This window comes from Neolamprologus multifasciatus, chromosome 1 (assembly GCF_963576455.1).
Source record: "Neolamprologus multifasciatus chromosome 1, fNeoMul1.2, whole genome shotgun sequence".
Classification (NCBI taxonomy): Eukaryota; Metazoa; Chordata; class Actinopteri; order Cichliformes; family Cichlidae; genus Neolamprologus; species Neolamprologus multifasciatus.
The window spans coordinates 29,537,836-29,558,917 of NC_140439.1; the positions used below are offsets into that span (position 1 = coordinate 29,537,836).

The 21,082-nt window shown below is 38.8% G+C and overlaps 1 protein-coding gene across 1 annotated transcript in view; it reads left to right on the forward strand.

The window, feature by feature from the left end:
- hcn4 (hyperpolarization activated cyclic nucleotide-gated potassium channel 4) overlaps positions 1 to 20,805 on the forward strand; it is an 82,160-nt gene extending 61,355 nt beyond the window's left edge. The window contains exons 7-8 of the mRNA XM_085163501.1: positions 1,730 to 1,894; positions 4,069 to 20,805. Of these exons, the coding sequence (XP_085019627.1) occupies positions 1,730 to 1,894; positions 4,069 to 6,329 (2,426 nt within the window). The 3' untranslated portion in view covers positions 6,330 to 20,805. The remainder of the gene's footprint in view (positions 1 to 1,729; positions 1,895 to 4,068) is intronic.
- Positions 20,806 to 21,082: the final 277 nt, after the last annotated feature.

Genomic DNA, 21,082 nt, shown 5'->3' on the forward strand with positions numbered 1-21,082 from the left:
TGACTGATGACCTGATGTGGTAGAAATATTATATATATATATATATATATATATATATATATATATATATATATATATATATATGTATATATGTATATATATATATATATATATATATATATATATGTATATATGTATATATGTATATATATATATATATATATGTATATATATATATATATATATGTATATATATATATATGTATATATATATATATATATATATATATATATATATATATATATATATATATATTATAGCTTTGTTGATATTTTGATATGAGCACAAATTTTAACAGGATGAAAGAAACTGATGTGATTAGCTTTGATTGTGTCTAGCCTCTAACAAGCCCTGGATCATTGACAGCATCCATCTTACATCATGCGCCCACACACAGCTCACTTTAAATGAGCCACATATGAAAACTTGCACAACAGAGAAATCTACATGTTTTTTTGTTTATTTTTTCTTTTCTTTTCTCTGTCATTTCTCCATGTTGATGAAAGAGGCTTTTGATGTGTGCAAAAAGAAAATCTAACACATTAATAGATAAAATAAAAGCACATGAAAAGTAGATTTTACATTTGAGATTCAAACTATTCTAGTGGGATTTTTTAAACAATTTGATCTCATATAAAGAAAGTGCACAGTGTGGCATTATTGAGAGGATAAGTGTCAGAATGAGCTGGATCCTGGGTTTATAAGAAACAGGCAGTGCGATACAGACCACAGGAAGGGAGATGACAGCTTGATGTGATGATATAAATGTTAAAAGAAAGGATATTAATAAACTATTAATCACATGGTATAAATGACTATTATTAATATATATGTACTAAAGTCAAAGTTAATGTAATATAAAGTTATAGAATATACTATATTTTACTTATGTATACATCATTTTTATATAAGCATATTTATATGCACATATCTTGTCTTCATATATTGCCTTACTGTCATGATTAAACACACATATAGCACGCTATATTAACATGCGTTTGTGCAGCCCAGATGCACATATATGATTATTTGCAAATTCAAACTCTTCCACAGCCATATTCCACTTAAATAAACAAGATCTGCATGCAGCAGAGACATAGTTGTACCCACACACGGGACTGTGTATTAGAACTGTACAGTAGTAAATGAAGCATTAGTTTTCCTGAGTACTTCTGGCAGATAAGGGCTGGCAGACATGTGAAAAAAAATAAGTGTTGCACTGCTGCACAAAGTGATTTTTGCTAAAACAGGAAAATATTTTCTGTTAAATTATATGTTACAGTTTACATGCTGTATTATCAGGTAAAAAACATGAAAGTCATGAAATTATATACTTCAGAAAATAATAAATATCTTTTTTTTGTTTAAAAAACTAAGAATACCTTTTTGTTTACTTTTTTAAATAAGTGTATTTTATGTAGAGAGGATGGCTTGTAAAAAAAAAAAGATACAATATATAAATATATTTAAACTTGAACATACATTGAATCATTTTGATGATTTTGGCTGTGAAATACGCTGGATCAGAATCTCTTCAGAAAGGTTTTATTTAGTTGAAATTGTGTTTGTAATTTGATAATAATTAAGCATCTGGCACTAGTTTAGCCTTTAGTAAAAAGTACTACTTCCGTGGGTATACATTTTTTAAAATTCTGGTTATATTGCAGGTGACCTCCAGCTTTAAACACCAGAAAACACTCATGTCTTATCTGTTGTGTTTTCTTACAGAGATTTGTTTGCTAACACGGGGCAGAAGGACAGCCAGTGTCCGAGCTGACACGTACTGCCGCTTGTACTCACTGTCTGTTGACAACTTCAATGAGGTACTGGAGGAATATCCTATGATGAGAAGGGCCTTTGAGACTGTTGCTCTGGACCGGCTGGACCGTATTGGTGAGAAAATACCATTTTATGACTGAAATCACATCCAGTCTCATCCATTTAAGCCAAAGTGCAAACCAGTACTACATATTTTCATTTAGTGAGATTTGATGGCATTTTCCATCAAGAGAGCAAACATTTTCAAACCAGAACTGGAGCTCTTAGACAAAACTTAGGGGGTTTAAAACTGTTCTCAGTGATACTCAGTGACTGAAATTACTTTCAAAGTCATCTGCATATAAACATGCAGATAGAGCTCCGGTTTTAAAATCCCTGTGTGACTTCTCTTACGCATACAATTGATATTCTCTCCATATCCATCACTGTTCCCAGGCTCAGCCTAGGCAGATGAAAAATTCACAATGAAACGCATGCCTGTATCATCACTCAGCCTTCGCTGCATGCTGTTTTATCCTCAGCTATGTTTAGAATGGTAGATAGCGAAAATGCTTTAGGGGGTCTCTTTGTAGAAAATGGCTGCTTTGAAAAAGATGTGGTGGGCTGATAGTAATGTTTCTGTGAAATGGTCTCTTGTGTCCATCCCTTCTCCTGGGCTTGATGCCTATGTACACCATGTTTCCTAATAAAGTAACTGAAACAGGTGAAATCTGCAAATTAATTATTCTCTTGATGGACTTGGCACAATCTGATTTGAAGTGTGCAGGTGATAAAAGGTCAAGAGGTGCAAGGTCAGGCTGGCTAAAATAGTTCCGATACGTCACAGAAAAAGCTCAAGTAATCTGACACCAGTCATAACAGAAAATTGGACAGATTGATCTGGGGCTTATAGCATGTGCAGTATCATCAGATTTCACAGCCTTTTGTTAACACCAAATTGAAAATGGCAGTCATGTGAATTAACCCTATCACTGCTAGCGCAGCCACTGAACAATGACTAATGGACTCTAGCATCCAGACTGTGCACATTTTGTTAAGAGGATAGTTTAGCAGTTGATATGCCTGCCATAATGACACTCACCTTATTTCTTTGACCTTGTGCACACCTCACAGGTACTTCAAAGTACATACATTACCAGAGTGAAAAAGCTTTAGTAAACAATAGTTAAATAAACAAATGAACAAATGAACACAGGATAATTGTTATTCTAAAATGGAATTTCAGATTTAGTATTAATATTTTTTCCACATAAAATCTTTTGTTGCATAGATGTTGCATTTTAGAACAAGAGCACTCAGAGAGCACAACTCCCTCCGAAGGGCAAGGACTTTAATAAAGGCTGTATAGTTAGCCTGTTATGGCATCATTGTGATGCCTTAGGACATAATATTTAAAAAAAATAAAATATGTGTTCTCCTCATGCTCTTTCATACAGTCCCAATCAAAAGTTTAAAACCACTTGAAAAATGGCAAAAAAAAATAAAATCATATTTTGCGTGTTTGGATCTTAACAAGGTTCCAAGTAGAGCTTCAAAATGCAACAAGAAGAAATGGGAGTGAGACAAAAAAAAATTTAAACATGCAATTTATTGAAAACAGCGCTTAAACTGAAACAGGCTTAAACATGCAAAATATGATGTTTTGCCATTTTTCAAGCGGTCTTAAAATTTTGATCAGGATTGTATGATATGTAACCTGGTATGGTTTCTGGAAAAAAAGTTTCAAGGTCAACTTTAGCCTCGGGCTCTAACAGTGAAGGTCAAATGCTTAGCCAACCTAGGCACTCATGTCCCCCAAGGCCTAGTATATTATTGTGACGTTTTAAGGGAATCCAGTAAAAAAAATGTTTTTATTAATTTTCACATTTGGTGTGACCTTGACCTTGACCTGATTTTCATCACAGTTAACTCAGCTCGAGCTGTTATTGGTATCTACCGTCACACAAAATTTGAAAATGATATCTTGAAAACTATGGACACTAGAATGCTAACAACCGCAAAACAAAAACGAATCAATTACACACTCCCTCTGAGAGGGATACCTCCAGGTTTATTGACTTTTTTTCTTTTTTCTTTTTTACAGTGTTTATTTTGTATTACGATTTCCCCTTTTTACCTATGGAATCACACTAAAAGCTAATCTAATGTTTATCCTTTTCATTCATACCTGTTATTATGCTGGCTTCTTCTTTTAGAAAGGGTTGTTGGAATAATCTTTCTTCTCTTACTTTTCACTCTTGTTTTCTGTGTGTCTGTCTTTGTGTGTGCATGGACATGCGCTCTTAAAGGCAAGAAAAACTCCATCCTGCAGCACAAGGTGCAACACGACCTCAGCTCTGGTGAACTCAACTACCAGGAGAATGAGATCATCCAGCAGATTGTGCAGCATGACAGGGACATGGCCCACTGTGCCCACCTCATGCAGAACGCTCCACCACAGACACCGCCCTCACCTACCCCTGTGATCTGGGCCCCACTCATCCAAGCACCTCTCCAGGCAGCAGCTGCCACCACCTCTGTAGCCATAGCCCTGACACACCACCCCCACCTCCCACCAACGCTCTTCAGACCTCCAGTTTCTGTCCTCGGTTCCCTGAAGGACCCTCCTAGTCGACATAAAAAGTTTCACACATTTGTTCCTTCATCCACATCACCTGGCTCTGCTGGGGACTCTCCTTCTAGCACACCTTCTAAGCTGCAAACTGGGATAGACATGCCATTGCTGGCGTCTTTCCGGGCCCAGCAAATTACATCAGGTTCAGGGGCAACTAGTTCAAGCCAGCATGCTTCAGGTAGCGGAATACAATGCGGACCTTGCGGGTCTGGGTCCAGTGGAGGAGGAACCTCCGTGTTCCCGTTTGGTCAGTTTTCATCTGCTGGTTCACCTTCATCTAGTACGGCCCAGCTGCACCCTCTACCACAAAATCAAAAATCCTTCCGCTCTGGTACACCACCTCTCTCAAACCTCTTTCACCAAGGATCTATAGGTGGAAGCACAGGGTCAGGACTAAGTGGAAGTTTAGCTGGAGCTTGTGGTGGTGCTACGGGGTGGTCTTTAGGTGGAGCAGTTGGAGGTTTTGTGGAAGGGGCCACTGGTGGGGACACTTCCTGGGTGGGAGAGGACTATACAACTGGGTTGTTAGAAGTGACTTCTGGTGGGCACTCTGGGTTGGGAGGAGCTAATGGTGGATCAGTAGGAGGGATCTCAGGAGAAACCAATGTAGGAGTATCTGAGGGAGCAGTGGAAACTGTTTGTAGCAGGTTATCAGGTGGATTGGTGGTACCCAATACATGTGGGCCCATAACTGATACGGCAAAGAGATCAATTGGGGGGACTTCCAGAGGATCACTGGTAATAGCTTCCGGGGGGTCAGTCAGTGGAACTTCTGGAGAATCACTGGCAGTGACTACCACTGGAGGATCACTGGGACGGGCTTCTGATGGATCAGTGGGACTGGTTTATGGTGGAGCCTCAGGGGGAACATTTGGAGGATTTTCTTGTGATTCAACACAAGGAAATTCTGGGGGATCAATGGGGAGGACTTCTGGTGGATCAACAACTAGCCATTTAGGAGGAGGTTCAAGTGGGACAGTAGGAGGAGTGGCTGGAGGACATATAGGCAGAGCAGTAAGTGGCACAATTGGAAGCCATATAGCAGGATCTACAGCTTGTTCTCTTGGAGGAATTACTTCTGGGCTTATTAGTTCCTCTCGCTGTCAGAGCCCTATATCTAATAATTCTCTATCTGGTCAGCTTCCCCAAAACCAACCACCTGCCAAGCCTCCTCAGGTGGCTCCTCTGCAGCAGTTTGCTGGAGGAGGCAGGACTACCAGTGGATTAAACCTTTTCCAGTCCCCTCCACAAGGTTCCCCATCCTCTGGTAGAGGACAGCACAGTCAGCAGCCTGCTGAGGGCTCCCCATCTTCCCTCAGCCATTCTAGCCTGGCAGGCCTCCAGTCTGGCTGCTTACCTCACCAGATGTCACTGGAAAGGTCTGCATTGGCTTCTCTGGCCCAGTATGGTTCAGCAAACGCCTCGCCCTGCCTTACTCCGGTCGCACCCAGTCCCACTGTTCAAAGCCCCGTGGCAGGCAGGACTTTCCACTACAGTGACCCTTCTAGTGTCACAGGATCCCACAGTTCTTTGCTCATGCCTCAAACTTGTTTTCCTTCACAGCTTCCAAGCCAGCCACAAAGTACAGGAAGAGATTCCCCTCTGGGACGTTTTTCTGAGGACCTAAAGCTTTTATCTAGCTCCCATTCATCCCTGCCCCAGGAGGTGGCCCAGGTCTTAAGCCACCAAACTCCTTGCTCTTCAATAGAAACTGGGTATTACCCTTCTCCATTTTCCTCTCCTACTCTTGTACCCAAACCCTGTAGCTCAGTGCCAGGGCACATGACTCCTCCAATCCAGATGTCTCCGGGGCACCCTCACCAGACTTATTCCTCCGGGGCCTCGCCAGCCTTGTCTTTACGGAGGGACTCTGCTGCCTTTTCATCTGATCTAGAACCTCAGTCTGTCCGCTCTAAACTCCCTTCAAATTTGTGAGGATTGATCACACCCTCCTGTGCTCCTTTGAACTAAAACACAAATGATCTCCATTTGTGGCATTCTTTTCTGTCTTCAGACTATTTTTCACTTTAATTTTACCAAGATTTTACATTTACTGTGATTTAAAAGACACTTCATAGGGCAACTCAGAGCTCTATAGTACACTTTGTTTGATTTATGCTTTTTCCTTTTATTATTCATTGATACTGTGTATATAGATAGAATTATATTTAACTGATAAGTTAATCAAGGGACTAGGAGGGTGTGAAAATGATCTCCATTTAAAAGACAGTCATTTTATTTATTTCTATAACTATGCCAAATTCATGTTGTGATGTTTAGGTGATTCAATGGACTACCCAATAATACTCGTTTTCTGCAGGAACCTATGCACTAACACCTGCATGTATCAATGTTTTTTCTTTCTTTCTTTTTTTTGCGTGTGTGTGTTTAAAAATTATCTAAATTTTTAGCGAAAAAACATGCTTTGAGACAGACTGACTCTTGTATTATCTCATTTAGGATCACATATTGTTGATCCTTAAATGTATCTATTAGATTGTACTTATTTATTCTCTGTATAATCTTTTCAAAACCTTGAGGGATGGAGAAGAGATTTTAGGAAACCAAAAAGACTTTTCCTGTGGGATAATACTTCACCTCTTCTTGATCCATTATCCTTGTTTTATACCACTTTCTCAAATTACTACTGTTTTTGAAGCAGGGGTACAGGGGTTCAGCAAGCTCCCCTCCGTCTAAATATTGAGACGTAACAGTATGGGAGTGACTGGCTTTCTGCAGAGTCCTCAATCATGTCCTAACAAGCTCACTTTGTCTTCCAAGCTCATGTTGCTAATGTGTATAGAAAGCATGTGAAAGCATATTTTTTCCCCTGACTGTGAGCAACTGTTAATGTGTGAGTGTTAGTGCTAATATGTGTGAATCAGTGGAACAGTCAGATGCAAAGCAAAACTTTTTCCTAGAATGATCATCAGAGCCTTTTTACACAAAAACTAGGACTTCCATTAGCGTGTATGATGCACTGTGTAGCACGCAAACAATTTAAAGTAAAAAAATAGCCAGATGTATCCCACAAACTAGACTTTCATGTAGGAAAAACAGTATATTCAGTACACAATCTGAAGTATTTGAAAAATGCTGGAAACTAGAATACACCTTGATATTTAATTACTTCTATTTTAGTTGTTATATGCTTTCAGCAAAGACATTTTTGAAAGCTAGTGCTGAGTTGGAGATGAAGTTGAATGTAAGTAAGTACTTTTGCTATTGTAGATTAACTGAAGGCACAATGCTCCAGGGGGTTAAGAGACTGTTCCACCACTGAAGAGGTCATGGATTCAATATCTTTGACAGATGTTTCCAGCAGCAGCAGCAGCAGCAGCAGCCATTTCTACTGCCAAAGTGTCCTTTACCAAGACACAGAATAAGTACTTGCTAAATTGTTTGTGAGGTTATTGGATGTGTTACTCAGTTAAGTTCTCCAAAACAGATTACTCCTCTGCATGTGTTCCTTAAAGTATTGATGCACAACTACATTGCCAAAGTAAACCTGAGAAAAATTGTACAATTGCAATATAATCTCCAATACATAGATTAATTAACAAGTAAAAATAAGAGAGATTTTGACACACACACACGCACATACATATATATATATATATATATATATATATATATATATATATATATATATATATATATATATAAGAGAGAGAGTCATGTGAAAACGAGTACACCCCATGATTTAATAGCTTGTGGAATCAGCAGCTTTTATCAGCAACCTGAAGTAATCATTTTCCACATGAATTTATCGGTCTCTCACTTCGTTATAGAGGAAATTTGGCCCACTCCTCTTTGCAATGTTGCTACAGTTCATTAAGGTTTGTGAGCATTCATCCTAAGACACAGCATTTCAACCAGGTTGAAGTATGGATTTTGACCACACCATTGAAACACCTTGATTCTTTTGTTTTTCGGTCATTCTGTTGTAGATTTGCTGCTGTGTTTGAGATTATTGTCCTGTTACATGACCCAGTTTTAGCCAAGTTTTAGCTGTTGGACAGATGGTTTCACATTTGCCTCTAAAATACTTTGGTCCACAGATGAGTTCATAGTCAATTCAATAACTGCAAGGTGCCCAGGTCTGCTGTAGGTAGCAAAACAAATGCAAGTCACCCCTCCACAACTATGCTTGACAGTTGGTATGACATGTTTGAGCTGATATGCTGTGTTTGGTTTTCACCAAACGTGGTGCTGTGCATTATAGGTAAACATCTCCACTGTGGTGTTTTTTGTTCTTCAAGGACATTGTTCCAGAAGTCTTACGTTTTGTGTTGCCATGTTCTTTGTAGAGGGAAGAGGCTTTCTCCTGGCAACCCTTCCAATTGTACTGTCATAAACCTTGACATTTGACATGCTAACTGAGGCCTGTAGAGTCTGAGCTGCAGCTCTTGTTTTATTTTTGTATTTTTTGTCAGCTTCTCTGAACGTTCCAAGGCCTGTCCTTGGGGTGAATTTAATAGGACATCCATTCCTGCGAAGACTGTAGCATTGTGTTAACACACACCTGAATGAAGACCAGGAAACTGCTAAAACTTGTGCTGTTGTAAAGGTGGTCATACTTATATGATGCATTAATCAAATACATTTGATTAACAGGACCTGGCTCTTAGTGCATCAAATAGGATCAAAAGTCTGCTTATGTACGTTTGCAATTATTTATTCAACAAATGTGTCAGTTGATGTAATAGTCTTGTGGAAAAAGTAAGTACAATTCTAAAGCCATTTTGCACTTTTTTAAAGTAATTTTAAGCATAAATAACATAAAATTCTATTAATTTCAAGATGTTTGATGTTTTTCTTCTATCTGCTTCCTATTTCACTCCCAATCTTTCAACGGGATTCAAATCTGAGCTATGACTAAGCCATTCCATAACTACCCCTTTTTCTTTATTTGAGCCATTCCTTGGTGCATCTACTAGTGTGCATACTACTAGTGTGAAACTACAGACAGCCTTTCATTGTCTTTAGGCACTCTTCAATATAATGCAGAATTCATAGTGGGATGAATGACTGTAAAATCTGCAGTCAGGCAGCAAATTCCCTCTAAACACACAATTTGGTGATTCATTCACTGACAATAATGATATAAGGTTTTTTTGTTCCTGAAAACTTGATTCTGATCTGTGTCAAACATGCGTATTAATATTATTACAAAAAGAATAATATTTGATTTCTCTTTTCCTGAGCACATTGTTCCAAAAGGCCTGGTCTTTGCATATACACTAAACAGACAATAACATTGTGACATACTGACAGATGAAGTGCATTAGTGGGTGGGCTATATTAGGAAGCAAATGAAAATGTTGTCCTCAAAGTTCAGAAGCAGGAAAAATCAGCAAGCATAAGGATTTGACTGAGTTTGATAAAGGACAAATTATGGTAATTGGGAAATAAATAATTTTTTTGCATACAGTTTTTTTACTCCAGCTGAGCTTTATACAACATGTCTCATTCCCCCATTCACACACAAGCACTTTACAAGCATGATGATCGATGTATCAGAGAGCAACTTGGGTTTCGTATCTTACTTAGTGGCTTCCGGCCGAGCAGACACCAGCAGATAACAAAGCTAACTGCAGATCCTTTGATGATATCTGCATCAAATGATCTGCTGATTGGTTGAATTTTCTGGGGAACAATTAATGGACAAATTAGTAGTCATTTAAAGTATATTATTACTTATGAGTAATTTAGCTTACAGTGGAATTATTTATTTCAGATTGTTTTGGAAATTTTTACAATATTTCTTAGAGCTCTTAGAGAGCTTTTCCGATATTGACACAACAACACTACACGCATGAAAAGTAAATGAACACCGGATCTTATGTCACAGGTTTAAGTGAGACAATTTCAACCTGTTACTTCCTAAAGAGTTTGTAATTATCCGGAACACCTGATTCCCATTTCATGGATTTGAAGGGTACATAAGTGATGTACTTACTTTTTTCAAATTTTTGATTTATTATTCTTATTTTTCTTTGTTTATTTTATTTAAATGAAATGGCTGAGAAAATGGCAATTAAATGCCTCAATTTTATTTTATTTATTAGAATTATTATTAAGCAGCGTCTCAAAAAGCAACAGTATTTTGCTTGTTGAAAACATTTTTAAAAAGTATAATGGGATATTGTTACTTTTCACATGATCATCTATAATAAATAACGTTTAGATAATTCAGATTTTTTTTACTAGTGTTCAGTCAATAAGCACGTATCAGAGTCTGTTTGAATAAAAGTACGCTTTCAAAATCTGTTGGCACTAAAGGTAGCCTTCAAGTGGTTAAAAACTATATACACAGCAGAGTAAGGTATCATGAAACTCTCAAAGGTGAGGATCAGTGATATGTTTCTACATGTTTGTCCGTAGCTCATCACAAAGGCAGACCCAGGTTCCACCGAGACAGCTGAGTCCTTAACTAAGTCACAGCAGTCAGCCACTGCAGTCTAATTTAACAAGACATGTCTGTAATCCCTTAACCCTCAAATACTATCCAGGAGTCACGCACATACAAAGCTACCATGCCCTCCTCTCATTACAGTCATGTAAAGTTATCCTAATAATGTATAGCAGTACACATTGCATGACACGCAGTTGCACAAATGCACATTTACTGACATGCTCATGTCCATTAGATCGTATTCTCATTTTCCAAAAAAATTAACTATTTTGGATTTCCAATTTAAAAAAAATTACATTTCATGTTGTTGAAAATGTTGAGCAAATTTTATGACCAACCTGCCCAGCCACAGCAGTTTTAACCACTTTTATAATTAGGAATTAAGCACATTTCTTTTTGTGTTTGACTCACAATATTAGAACAAGTTATTGTTATTATTATTTTATTATTTTGCAAGTATGCTGTTATAAGCATTCACTGAGTATGTATGTGTTTCACTTATCTATAACCTCTTAAGAATTATGGGAAACACTATGACCAATGAATATTTTTCCATCATCAGCCCAAAGGGACTTTGGGGCTAGTAAATGTGGAATATAATCGAGTGATATTGTGTTAGATAGAGACAGACTGGGGAGGGGCATCACAGAGAACGTAGCGTTAATGTATTTAAACCAATATAATGAATTTTTTTAATGTTAAAAAATAAGAGTCTTCTTGCTCTAGACAGACAGACTGGGTTACTAATGGTTATAGCAGTGCTTTGTTCACCTCTCCCACATCTAACACCTTTTTTTCATTAGCAGTAAACAGCTATCTGAACGGCTCTAAAACATTTATGTTGGCTTCATGGCTCATGGGGTAAAGGAAACAGAGCTCTGGGACAAAATCACAATAATAAAGACACAGAAATGTTTCACATCGGGGATATTGATTGTCTGATTGTGTAGGCATTTAAAACCACAATTGTTCTGTACCTGTTTCCATCATAAAGTCAGACAGGCTACTGTGCCTCCAACATCAGGAAAAAGTTCCCCATTTTCTCTCACAATATGACCTTATTAAGGTATAGAGTTGGAGGATAGTTTGAAGCCTGCCTGCAAGACAAAGGTGTAGATGTGAGGCGGCATTGATGCACTGCAGGAATGACATAGTTGGACACTTAGCCACAGGGAAGACAAGTAGTCCGACAGGCACCCCATGTGGTACTCATGTTGATGGGTTACCTGTGGCATATTGCCCCCACTTTGTGATTGTAGAGCGCTAGTGGATGTTTTTCAGCATTGATTAGGAGAAAATGAGAGAAAGTTTTGAGTGGTGTGAGTGAGTGCACATGCAAGACAGTGTGCCCCTCAGTTACAAGGCAGAGTTGATAACCAGAGGTGCTGTCAGACATGAGTGGGACATGGGTCCTAGATTGTATGGAGAGGTAAACACTGTGGAGGGACTGACAAATTGGCTAACTCAGTCTGTTCCATTATCACAGATAACTGGTTAAAGAAGAGTCTGGGTTTGTTTTTAACTGAGTCTTTTAAAGTTGGTTTGAAAACTGCTGATTACTGTGAAGTAAAAGAAAATTAGCTATTGATTAATCATCTTCTGGCTTGAATTATGTAATGTAAATTACAAGGAAGTTCATTATCCTTATGGTCACAAAATATGTTTAGCTTCATTCATCTAATCCTTCATTCAGACTAAAGATATGAAAATACCCAAAACTGGAGTAACAAGATTTTCACCTGACAGCGATGTTTATTCTTCAAGGGGATTTTCTGTTTCCATCTTGCTAGACTTTTTGCTGCATCTGTAGCATAGTGTAGTATAGAGGCAGTGTTTTTATTATTTTTTTCTTAGAGGAATCATCTGGGAATTAGATTAGAAGGCTTTGAAACTTTGTGTCGTTTGAGGCGAATAAAGAAAAACAACGGTGACTCACTCGCTCATGCAGAGACCTATTTTCATTATGTCTCCCTGTGTCACCCATCCAAACATGGGAAGAAAATGGCTGTTTGAGAGCAATAGAGAAAACAGCAATGAAGGGGCAGCTGAAGCATCACAACATCTGCCATCTTTCTGTACAAACTCTTGGAGCTAGTTTTTCAGAAATCTGTATAGAGGAAACAGTACAAAAGCGCATGACGTGTCTGTTTTCATGCTGAATAACTTAATCAAATCTAGGTCAGGGATACCTGGTCTTTATAGGGAGGGTTTCATCTAAAATGTTTTTCTGTAGCATAATGTACAAATGCACAATGCAAAAAAATAGTCTCATAGGAGAAGAGTGGAATTGCATCAGATTTAACCACTAGCTAATTTCCATCTACACAATTTGGGCAGGTCAACACAATAATAAATATAAAATAGCACAAACATGTTTAATACTTTATTGACACAAAAATCTTCATAGCTTGGTCTGCTTATTTACAGTAGATGTGCTGTGAAGAGTGGCCAGCAGATTTGTAAGTTGCGCCTCTCTTACCTCCAGCTTTGGTGGAGTTCCACACGGCATCTCTGTACCATTTACAATTCATATTTGCTTCTGTTCAGCAGCAACCTCAGATTCTGTTTGGTGGATTTCCAATTCCACTGGTTAATCTCAGCCTACTTCTCCCTTTGTGCTGGCCATGAATATGGGTTGGTGAATAAGAAATGCACACTAATGAAATCATTTGCTGTGATTGAGGATTAGATGTAGCAGCAGCAGAATTGAACCTGCAATTTCTCGAGGGAAAGAAAGGAACTATGTTTTTTTTTCCAAGGCCCTCGTTATTCATTCATGACTGCAGATTCCTTCTACCTTTCCATAAATGCTCATCATATTTCACACACCAGCACCAGAATCAGGTGTTTGAAAGGACAGGGTAGCACGGAGTCATTTGATATGATAGCAAGATGGCTATATATGATGTTATATATATATATATATGAAGTTGTTTATTGTAGCATCTAATAAAACTGACCTCATTTGCTGCTTCTCTAGTGAGAAGAAATAAAGGAACTATAAGTTTTAGGAACAGCAGGGTGCGTATAGGTTAACGCACCTACAGATTACCTGAAAGATCCTGTAGGGTAATGCCGCAGTACAGCGACCTGGCAGGAGACCTTTGTAGCTGTCGGTACAAAAACACTCTTTCAGGCAGTTTTAAAAGGGATTCATCTGCAAAATATGACTTGTTTCTGTAATGCAACAATATACAAATTAGAAGCTTAGATTTGGAAAATATGTGTCGCATATGTTTCTCTGTTAGTTGCAGCTCATCAGAAAATCCTGTGTTGAAGCCAAAGGTGAGCCTGCTCCTCCCTGGATTAATGTGGGCAAAACAGAAAAGGGCACATTTATATTCTATTTGGAGAGACGAGGGTTTAGATTTAAAAAAAAAAAAAGAAAGAAAGAAAGAAAAGAAAAGAAAAGAAAAATCTGCCTCTTAAAGCTGTCTTTCATTTGTGGAAGTACTATAACTCCATTTAATCTAATGTTGGCATCATGACGTTGACAAGTTACTTAGTTATACAGCTATTTCCATAGGACCTATTTATATTTCTGTATTTATTTTAGACTACTTAATAAGTAATGTCAACTCCAAGCCAGATTATGATAAGCAATGTTCACCAAACTGTGTGTTTGTACAGAGTTCATAACCTGTCCATGATTTTTAAGGAATTTTGCATTGTATAAGCTCTACACTTTGGTACAGCGCAGGAGTGGGACATTTTCGTTACACGACGCTGCAGACGAAGTCTTTCTATCTGAAGGCTCAACCTTTTTGTTTCACGAAGGCAGTGACTGATTCAACACTTCTTATGAGGACTAACAACCTTTTGAGGAGGACAGTATTTTGATCGCTTTGCTATTGATCAACGGATATCTTTTTCGTTCTGCATTTAACATGGGAACTATGAAAAAAAGCAATAAGGGAACTGGGAACTGTAAATGTATGGTGTGAAAGGTAGCTACGGGACATTGCGCTGACCCACACAGCAAGCACACGTACAGTAGCCGTGGCTTGCAGATTGTGTGGCGGTGAAAGGAGTGAACTGTTGATAAGCACATATACTGGATGAAATAAAACGGTATAGAATAAAATATAAGGAACACCTGCTTTGAGTGTTTTTTTCCTCTCTGTATATCTCTTTTTGTGTATTACATGCAGCATGCTCCCAATTGTAATTCGCAAAATCCCTTAGCAGCTATTTTTTCCCTCCTTCTTGTGAGATGTGTCAATAAGCAAAAGCCTTTCACACACACACACTTTCACTCGGATGCACACAAAGAACGGTCAAGAGACAGGTGAAGCTCCTCAGAATCCTGAAAATGTTGGCAGACTGTAAAAAGGAGGGCAGTCGGCGTCTGCCCCTGTGAGCTCTCAGCCATCTGCTTCATTAGAATTCCCCCTTGAGGTAACCTTCCCTTCTAGAAGAGGAACTCATCGAAAGTGAAGGGCTTTGTTTTAGAGTGTCTATTGTAATTACACATTATTCTCCTCTTCTGACGCCTGCCTGGTGAGAGGAAAGAGCTGGCTTATGCTTGGCATCCAATGGAGACAAAAACGCACACTTTTGCGGGGTGTAAATGCCGCGTAGCTGCCGTTGCCACGTGAGCCCGCTGTATGCTATCGCTGTGTGATTTTGTGCAATGGCCCAAATCAGTGAGGGCATAGTGGCATCCAAGCGGTTGAGGTGGCTGTCACTCTGCTATCATGGAGGGAAGAGACAACGCTAATGCCTTCCTCTGCAGTATCTGGGATAATCTGCTCTAGTTCTCCTTGGGTCAAACTCAACAGTAATTAATCCTACCATTACCCTGCAAGCCTGAGAGTTAAAGCAATGTATACAAATCTGTCTTGAGTTCTTTTCCTCTTTTGCCAGATAGCCCTTTTCAAATTGACATTGGTGCTGAAATAGAGAGAACACATATCTTGATTTTTACATAAATTAAAAACATTTTAATAGTGGCATGTGTGAAAGACATGGGGATTAGGGTCGATATCAGATGGTCATAAGGATGAAACTTGAGCGCCCTGAACATCTAGAGTCTGTGCAACAACATTTAATCTAAAACTCACTTTCTATATCACAAGAACTGTGTTATCATTTAAAGATCTTTTTTTTTTTAAGTTTTTCCAAACCCAACAAACTTGTTTGTTTGTTTCTGAGAAGGAGAACAGTTTTACTTTCCATATCTTCTCACGCTCATGCTCTACTGCGGCATTATGCTCAAGCATGCTGGCTTGGGACTATAGCTTTTGGCAGCCCAGGACTCACAGCACTCAAAAACACACACAGTAACTACAGCATATCCGTATTAGTGCTTTTCCCCCCGCTAAAACCCTACCGTCAAAGCCTTTTGACATCTGCCAGTTTGTTCGCAAATACTGTCCAAATGCCAACTTTGCAATGCTCCAGCTTTTGATGCGCATGGCTGAAAGTTTTCTTTTTGTGTCAGTGCTGATGTGTGTACTCATGCACGTGTGTGACTCTGTGTATCTGTGTGTGTGTGTGTGTGTGTGTGTGTGTGTGTGTGTGCTTGTTTATGCCTCTTGGGATTAGGTTCATGAAAGCATACGCATGGATAACATCAGAAGGATGGCCACAGGTTGCCAACCTGATGTCCTCTCTCAACCTCTTGCTCTGCCAATTATGCCCCCACCACCACAATCACAACCCCTGACCCCCATCACCCAACTTAAAAAAAAAAAACAGTCTGCTGCTTACTCCTTCATTATGCTCCTACAGTATCATTATGGTCAGAAATGGGATATATGTGCCCTACTTAAAGGTGGAGAAAAGTGTTGAGCAAAGTCTGCTTGTGTTTGTATTAAAAATAAAAAGGTGATAATATGATCTCTGTATGTCGGCTATTGCTTTTCATCATCAGAAGAAGACATGTGAAACTTAATTAGCACAACGGTGAATGTGGAGATGAATTATTGACTCACAGACTTTGATAACTTTCTATCCAAACGATGGAAAAAAGTAAACTGCATTTCTAAATTAGCTGCAAGAAAGCTCGTTAGGTAACAATAGCTTTAAAATATATTAATTCTTCAGTATTAAGACTCTTTTAGGGTATTCGCTACTTTTAAGTAAAGATATACTTTTAGTTTTTACTTTGTAACAATGGTATTCTTGTATTGTGTTAAACACAATTTTATTTTTCCTGGCTTTTAATGTTGCATGCATAAATTACACTGGAATATGTAAAATAATATTCAAGTGCTTTGAACATTTTCCAGGTCATCTGATGAGTGTTAATCGAAACTAAGAGAGTTGGACTTTGGTGTGATGATGTGCTGCCTTGAGCCATGTCAACACAAGAACCATTAGCTCAAGTTGTCACCCTGCCATCTGCTAACCGTCTGTCCTAAATGTCTGTTTCTAAGCACAGCCAATCCCCTCTCTAGACACTCTCAGAGTTAGCTGCCTATTTCTGACTACGAGGGCTTAAGTCCATCTTGCAATGCTCATAAATTGTTTAAATACTGTTTATTGAATCAGTCCTTGAGATTGAATTGCAGAGATTAATTCCAAAATGTGGTATCTCCTATTTCCAAAGTATGACCCCTACCCCGCTTAACTGATTGCTCGCATGACAGTAAAATATTTTAGTAGATATTTTTGGCTTTCAATTTAAAGGAGAGGGATGCTTAGCAGTGGTTTTTGAAATGTGGAACAATAAGCTGATATTTCAACTCGACAACACACACAGGATTTAACAAAGAAACCAGAAATATCTGGCTATATTAGCATGGAATGTTGTTCAGTGGATGACTCTTGCATATTTTATAAATCCCCTGTCTATTCTAAAAATAATGGTTTAAAAAGAAACCCAGAGGAACTCATTTGAAAGAGAGGAAAATACTATTTCCTTATATTTATCATTTATAATCCTCCATGACTGGTGATCTCTGCAACACTATCCTCCTCCACTTCCTCCTCATCTGTCTCCTTATTCCCCAGTGAATCTTGATGGGGGTGGGGGACTCCCTTCCTCACGTCCCTCTTCCTCCCCTTGGCTATGTAGACGGACCATCCCTTGCTTTGCCATTGCTCACTTTTCATAGGGCAAGGGTAAACTGTAAAAAGCAGAAAGCCCAACCCCCAAGCCTGCAAACTACTGTTCCCTGTTTATCATATCAGCCTGTGCCCTTGAGCATTTCGCTGCCAGGTTCAGGCTTTGAACTAAGGAGAAAAAAAAGACCACAGTAACAATACCATTGGCTATATGTTTAAATTGAAACTGTAAATGGCCAGGTACTAAACCATCTTCAGGCTTCAGAATAGAACATCTTGACTCTTGCGTGCTTTGGTAGGTTTATGTTCTGCAATGGCTCCCATTCCACCCCTGAGAGAAATCTTAAAAACGTGGCCCTTATGTATGCGTATAGATTTCATTTTCTTGTTACTATGGAAACCAAAATGTCATCTGATAAATTTTAGCAGAACAACATATTGTGTCTCAAAGTCATCTTGATGTGAGACTCAAGTAGAACAGTTGGGGAAGCCAGGATCAAATTATCCACCATATGTATTTAGAAAGGCTTAATTACACCAGTTCATGACTTGCCATTGTTCAGAATAATTAAGATAGTTTGAAGTGTCATTACTGACAGCCATAATTATAATTTTGCAGAAGAGCCGGTTTGTCAAATCACTCCTTGAGAGGAACACAGAAGAGGAGCAATTTCAAGCAAGTGAATGTTCTAAATGTCACACTGACCCTACTGACCTCCATCCTTCATCTCACCTGCAAATGAATGTCTTGGCTATTGGTGGGGGTCTATCCTCTCGTGAGGTAGCCATGTTATAGGGACGAGCCACAGATTCATGAACATGTTTCTCATTTGTCAGGTAACAGATGGGACACACATGGTGAACGAGTCAAAGCCAACATCACAATCATCCTCCTTTTGTTAAGTGGCCTGTATTGTTATGTCGTACAACCCAGGAGAGCTGTTACATATACCAGCATTCACTGATATCTAAATCAACTGTGATTGCTACCTTTAGTACCACTGAAGCATGAAAGGCCCTGTGTTGAATGAGTTATTTTTTGTTATGAAACTTAAAAAAAAAAAAAACTCTGTCACTGGCCACCCAAGAATCAGAAATAGATCTCACTGCGAGGCTTAAAAGACTGCTGAACAATTGATGGCACATTCACAAAAAGAGGGCCGTGATGGCGAAAGAAAATGGGCTGGTGAGAAAAAAAGCAACGGAGGCAAGACAAAAGAATGAGAGGTGGGTAAAGATTCTGTGCGCAAAGTTAACCAAGTTTATTACAATGGCTTCAGAGTCAAATTATTATGCCTACTTATTAATTGACATTCCTATCGACCAGGTCTGGTCCTCTTTTGGCTGCCGTCTGCAAAGGACACTTTGAAATGATTTCTGTGCTATTGCCAATATGGCTTCAGAAAGAATCAAGTCGCATACCGCTCTAGGAGATGAGAGGATCATTCAGGCATTTGGTGATTCTCTCCTTCTGCCTGTCAGCACTGCAAAGTTGTGCCATTTATGTCAGTCTGTTGTCAACAGAGAAGAGCTACACTTCACAAAAACCGAGGAAAGCGCAACAGCTTTCACTCATTTAAAACAAAAAAAGTGCTGTAAATATGCACTTTTAGGATCTTATATGAGTTGGTTAGTTTTAACAACACAAACAATTTGATAAGGTATTTGTCCAGGACCAGAATTTACTGTTTTTCAGTTTCCTTTTGTTGTTTGCACTTGACTATTAACTACAGTTTGGAGTTATAATTCCTACAGCAAACAATCCTGTTTTGTACTATTTGCTGAAATAACTTATGCACTGCCTTTTTGTGTGTTTGTTTGTTTCTTTCAAAACCGATTCTGCATGCATCAAAAAGCAGGTTCTACAGAGGCTATTGTGTCTTTATATGACATGAAGGAAGCAAATACCAGCTGTGTAAAGGATGACTCACTTTCATTAAAAGAAAAGGATCCTTCTGAGCTTTGATGTTTCCTCCTCAGGTGTGTCACAGGGAATCATTTTTATTTGCAAAATGTGCAAGATTTATATTGCCTGAATTTGTCTGTGTAGGTTTGTAACCACATAGCTCACAGCAGTGGGTTCAATCGACAGTTACAGTATGGCGCCAACTCACCCAGAGCAAAATAGAGCAAAAAATAACAGGAGGGAGGAGTGGGGGAAATTATCTTGTGTGTGTTTGTGTGTGTGCTTAAATGTGTGACTGTGCCTCTCTGGCTGTGTCTATGAGTGTGTGCATTCTTGTGTGCCAGGACACAAAGGCTGTACATATGCCAGTATGTGCAAATGTGTGTGCTTTGTGGGTGATAAGAGGGCTACAGGAGGGGATGATGGAGAGAACCCAGAGCAGAGATAGAGCAGGAAGGAGGAGGACGTGAGGTGGAAAGAAAAGACTTGGTGAGGCGATGGGTGATCAATGGAGTCAATGGAGTGTATCTGCGCCCAGGGTGACTACTTCAGGTTTATATGATACAGACAAGGAGACAAAAAATGTTTTGTCTACTACAGAACAGCCTTATTTTAAATCCAATTTTTTCTTCTTTTTTTAAATTTCTTTAACCCGTCAACCAAAACACATCTAGACAGTTATCTAGATAATTAGTAATGATTGTTAAAGTCACAAGTCTTAAATGTTTTTCTTTCTTGACCTCTAGTTTTCCTCTTTCCTAGCTATTACCTCATTTATAATTCAATATCAATTGAATAAAATGGGAAGCCCTGAGATTTTAGGTTACCATCCATCCATTTTCATCCACTTATCCAATTCAGGCTCAGGGGGAGCCTGCACCCTATGACAGGGCAAGTGGCAGGGTGCACCCTGGACAGCTTACCAATCTGTTACAGAGATAACAAAATAGAGACAGACAGCCAGTCATACCAACAAATAATTTAGAATCAACAGTTAACCTAACCCCGTGAATGTCATTGGATTGTGGGAGGAAGCTGGAGTACCCAGGGAAAACATGGATACTTCACAATGAAAGGTCCCAGCATGGACTGAAAACCCAGGACCTTCTCGCTGTAATTCAACAGTGCTAACTGCTGCATTACCACTACATTGGACTGTGAAGCTGCCTTAGCTAAATACAATAGCTTGATTTTATTTTTTATTTTTTACAGCTAACTAGACACAGGGTGCCAACGTAGTGCTTTGACTAGCTAAGGGCATTCTGTTTAATATAGGGCCAGGGTTTGTTTCCTGTCAGTGAGTTTGGTTTTCAGAGAATGAAGTCTTGAGAACTATCTGCGATGAAACACGTT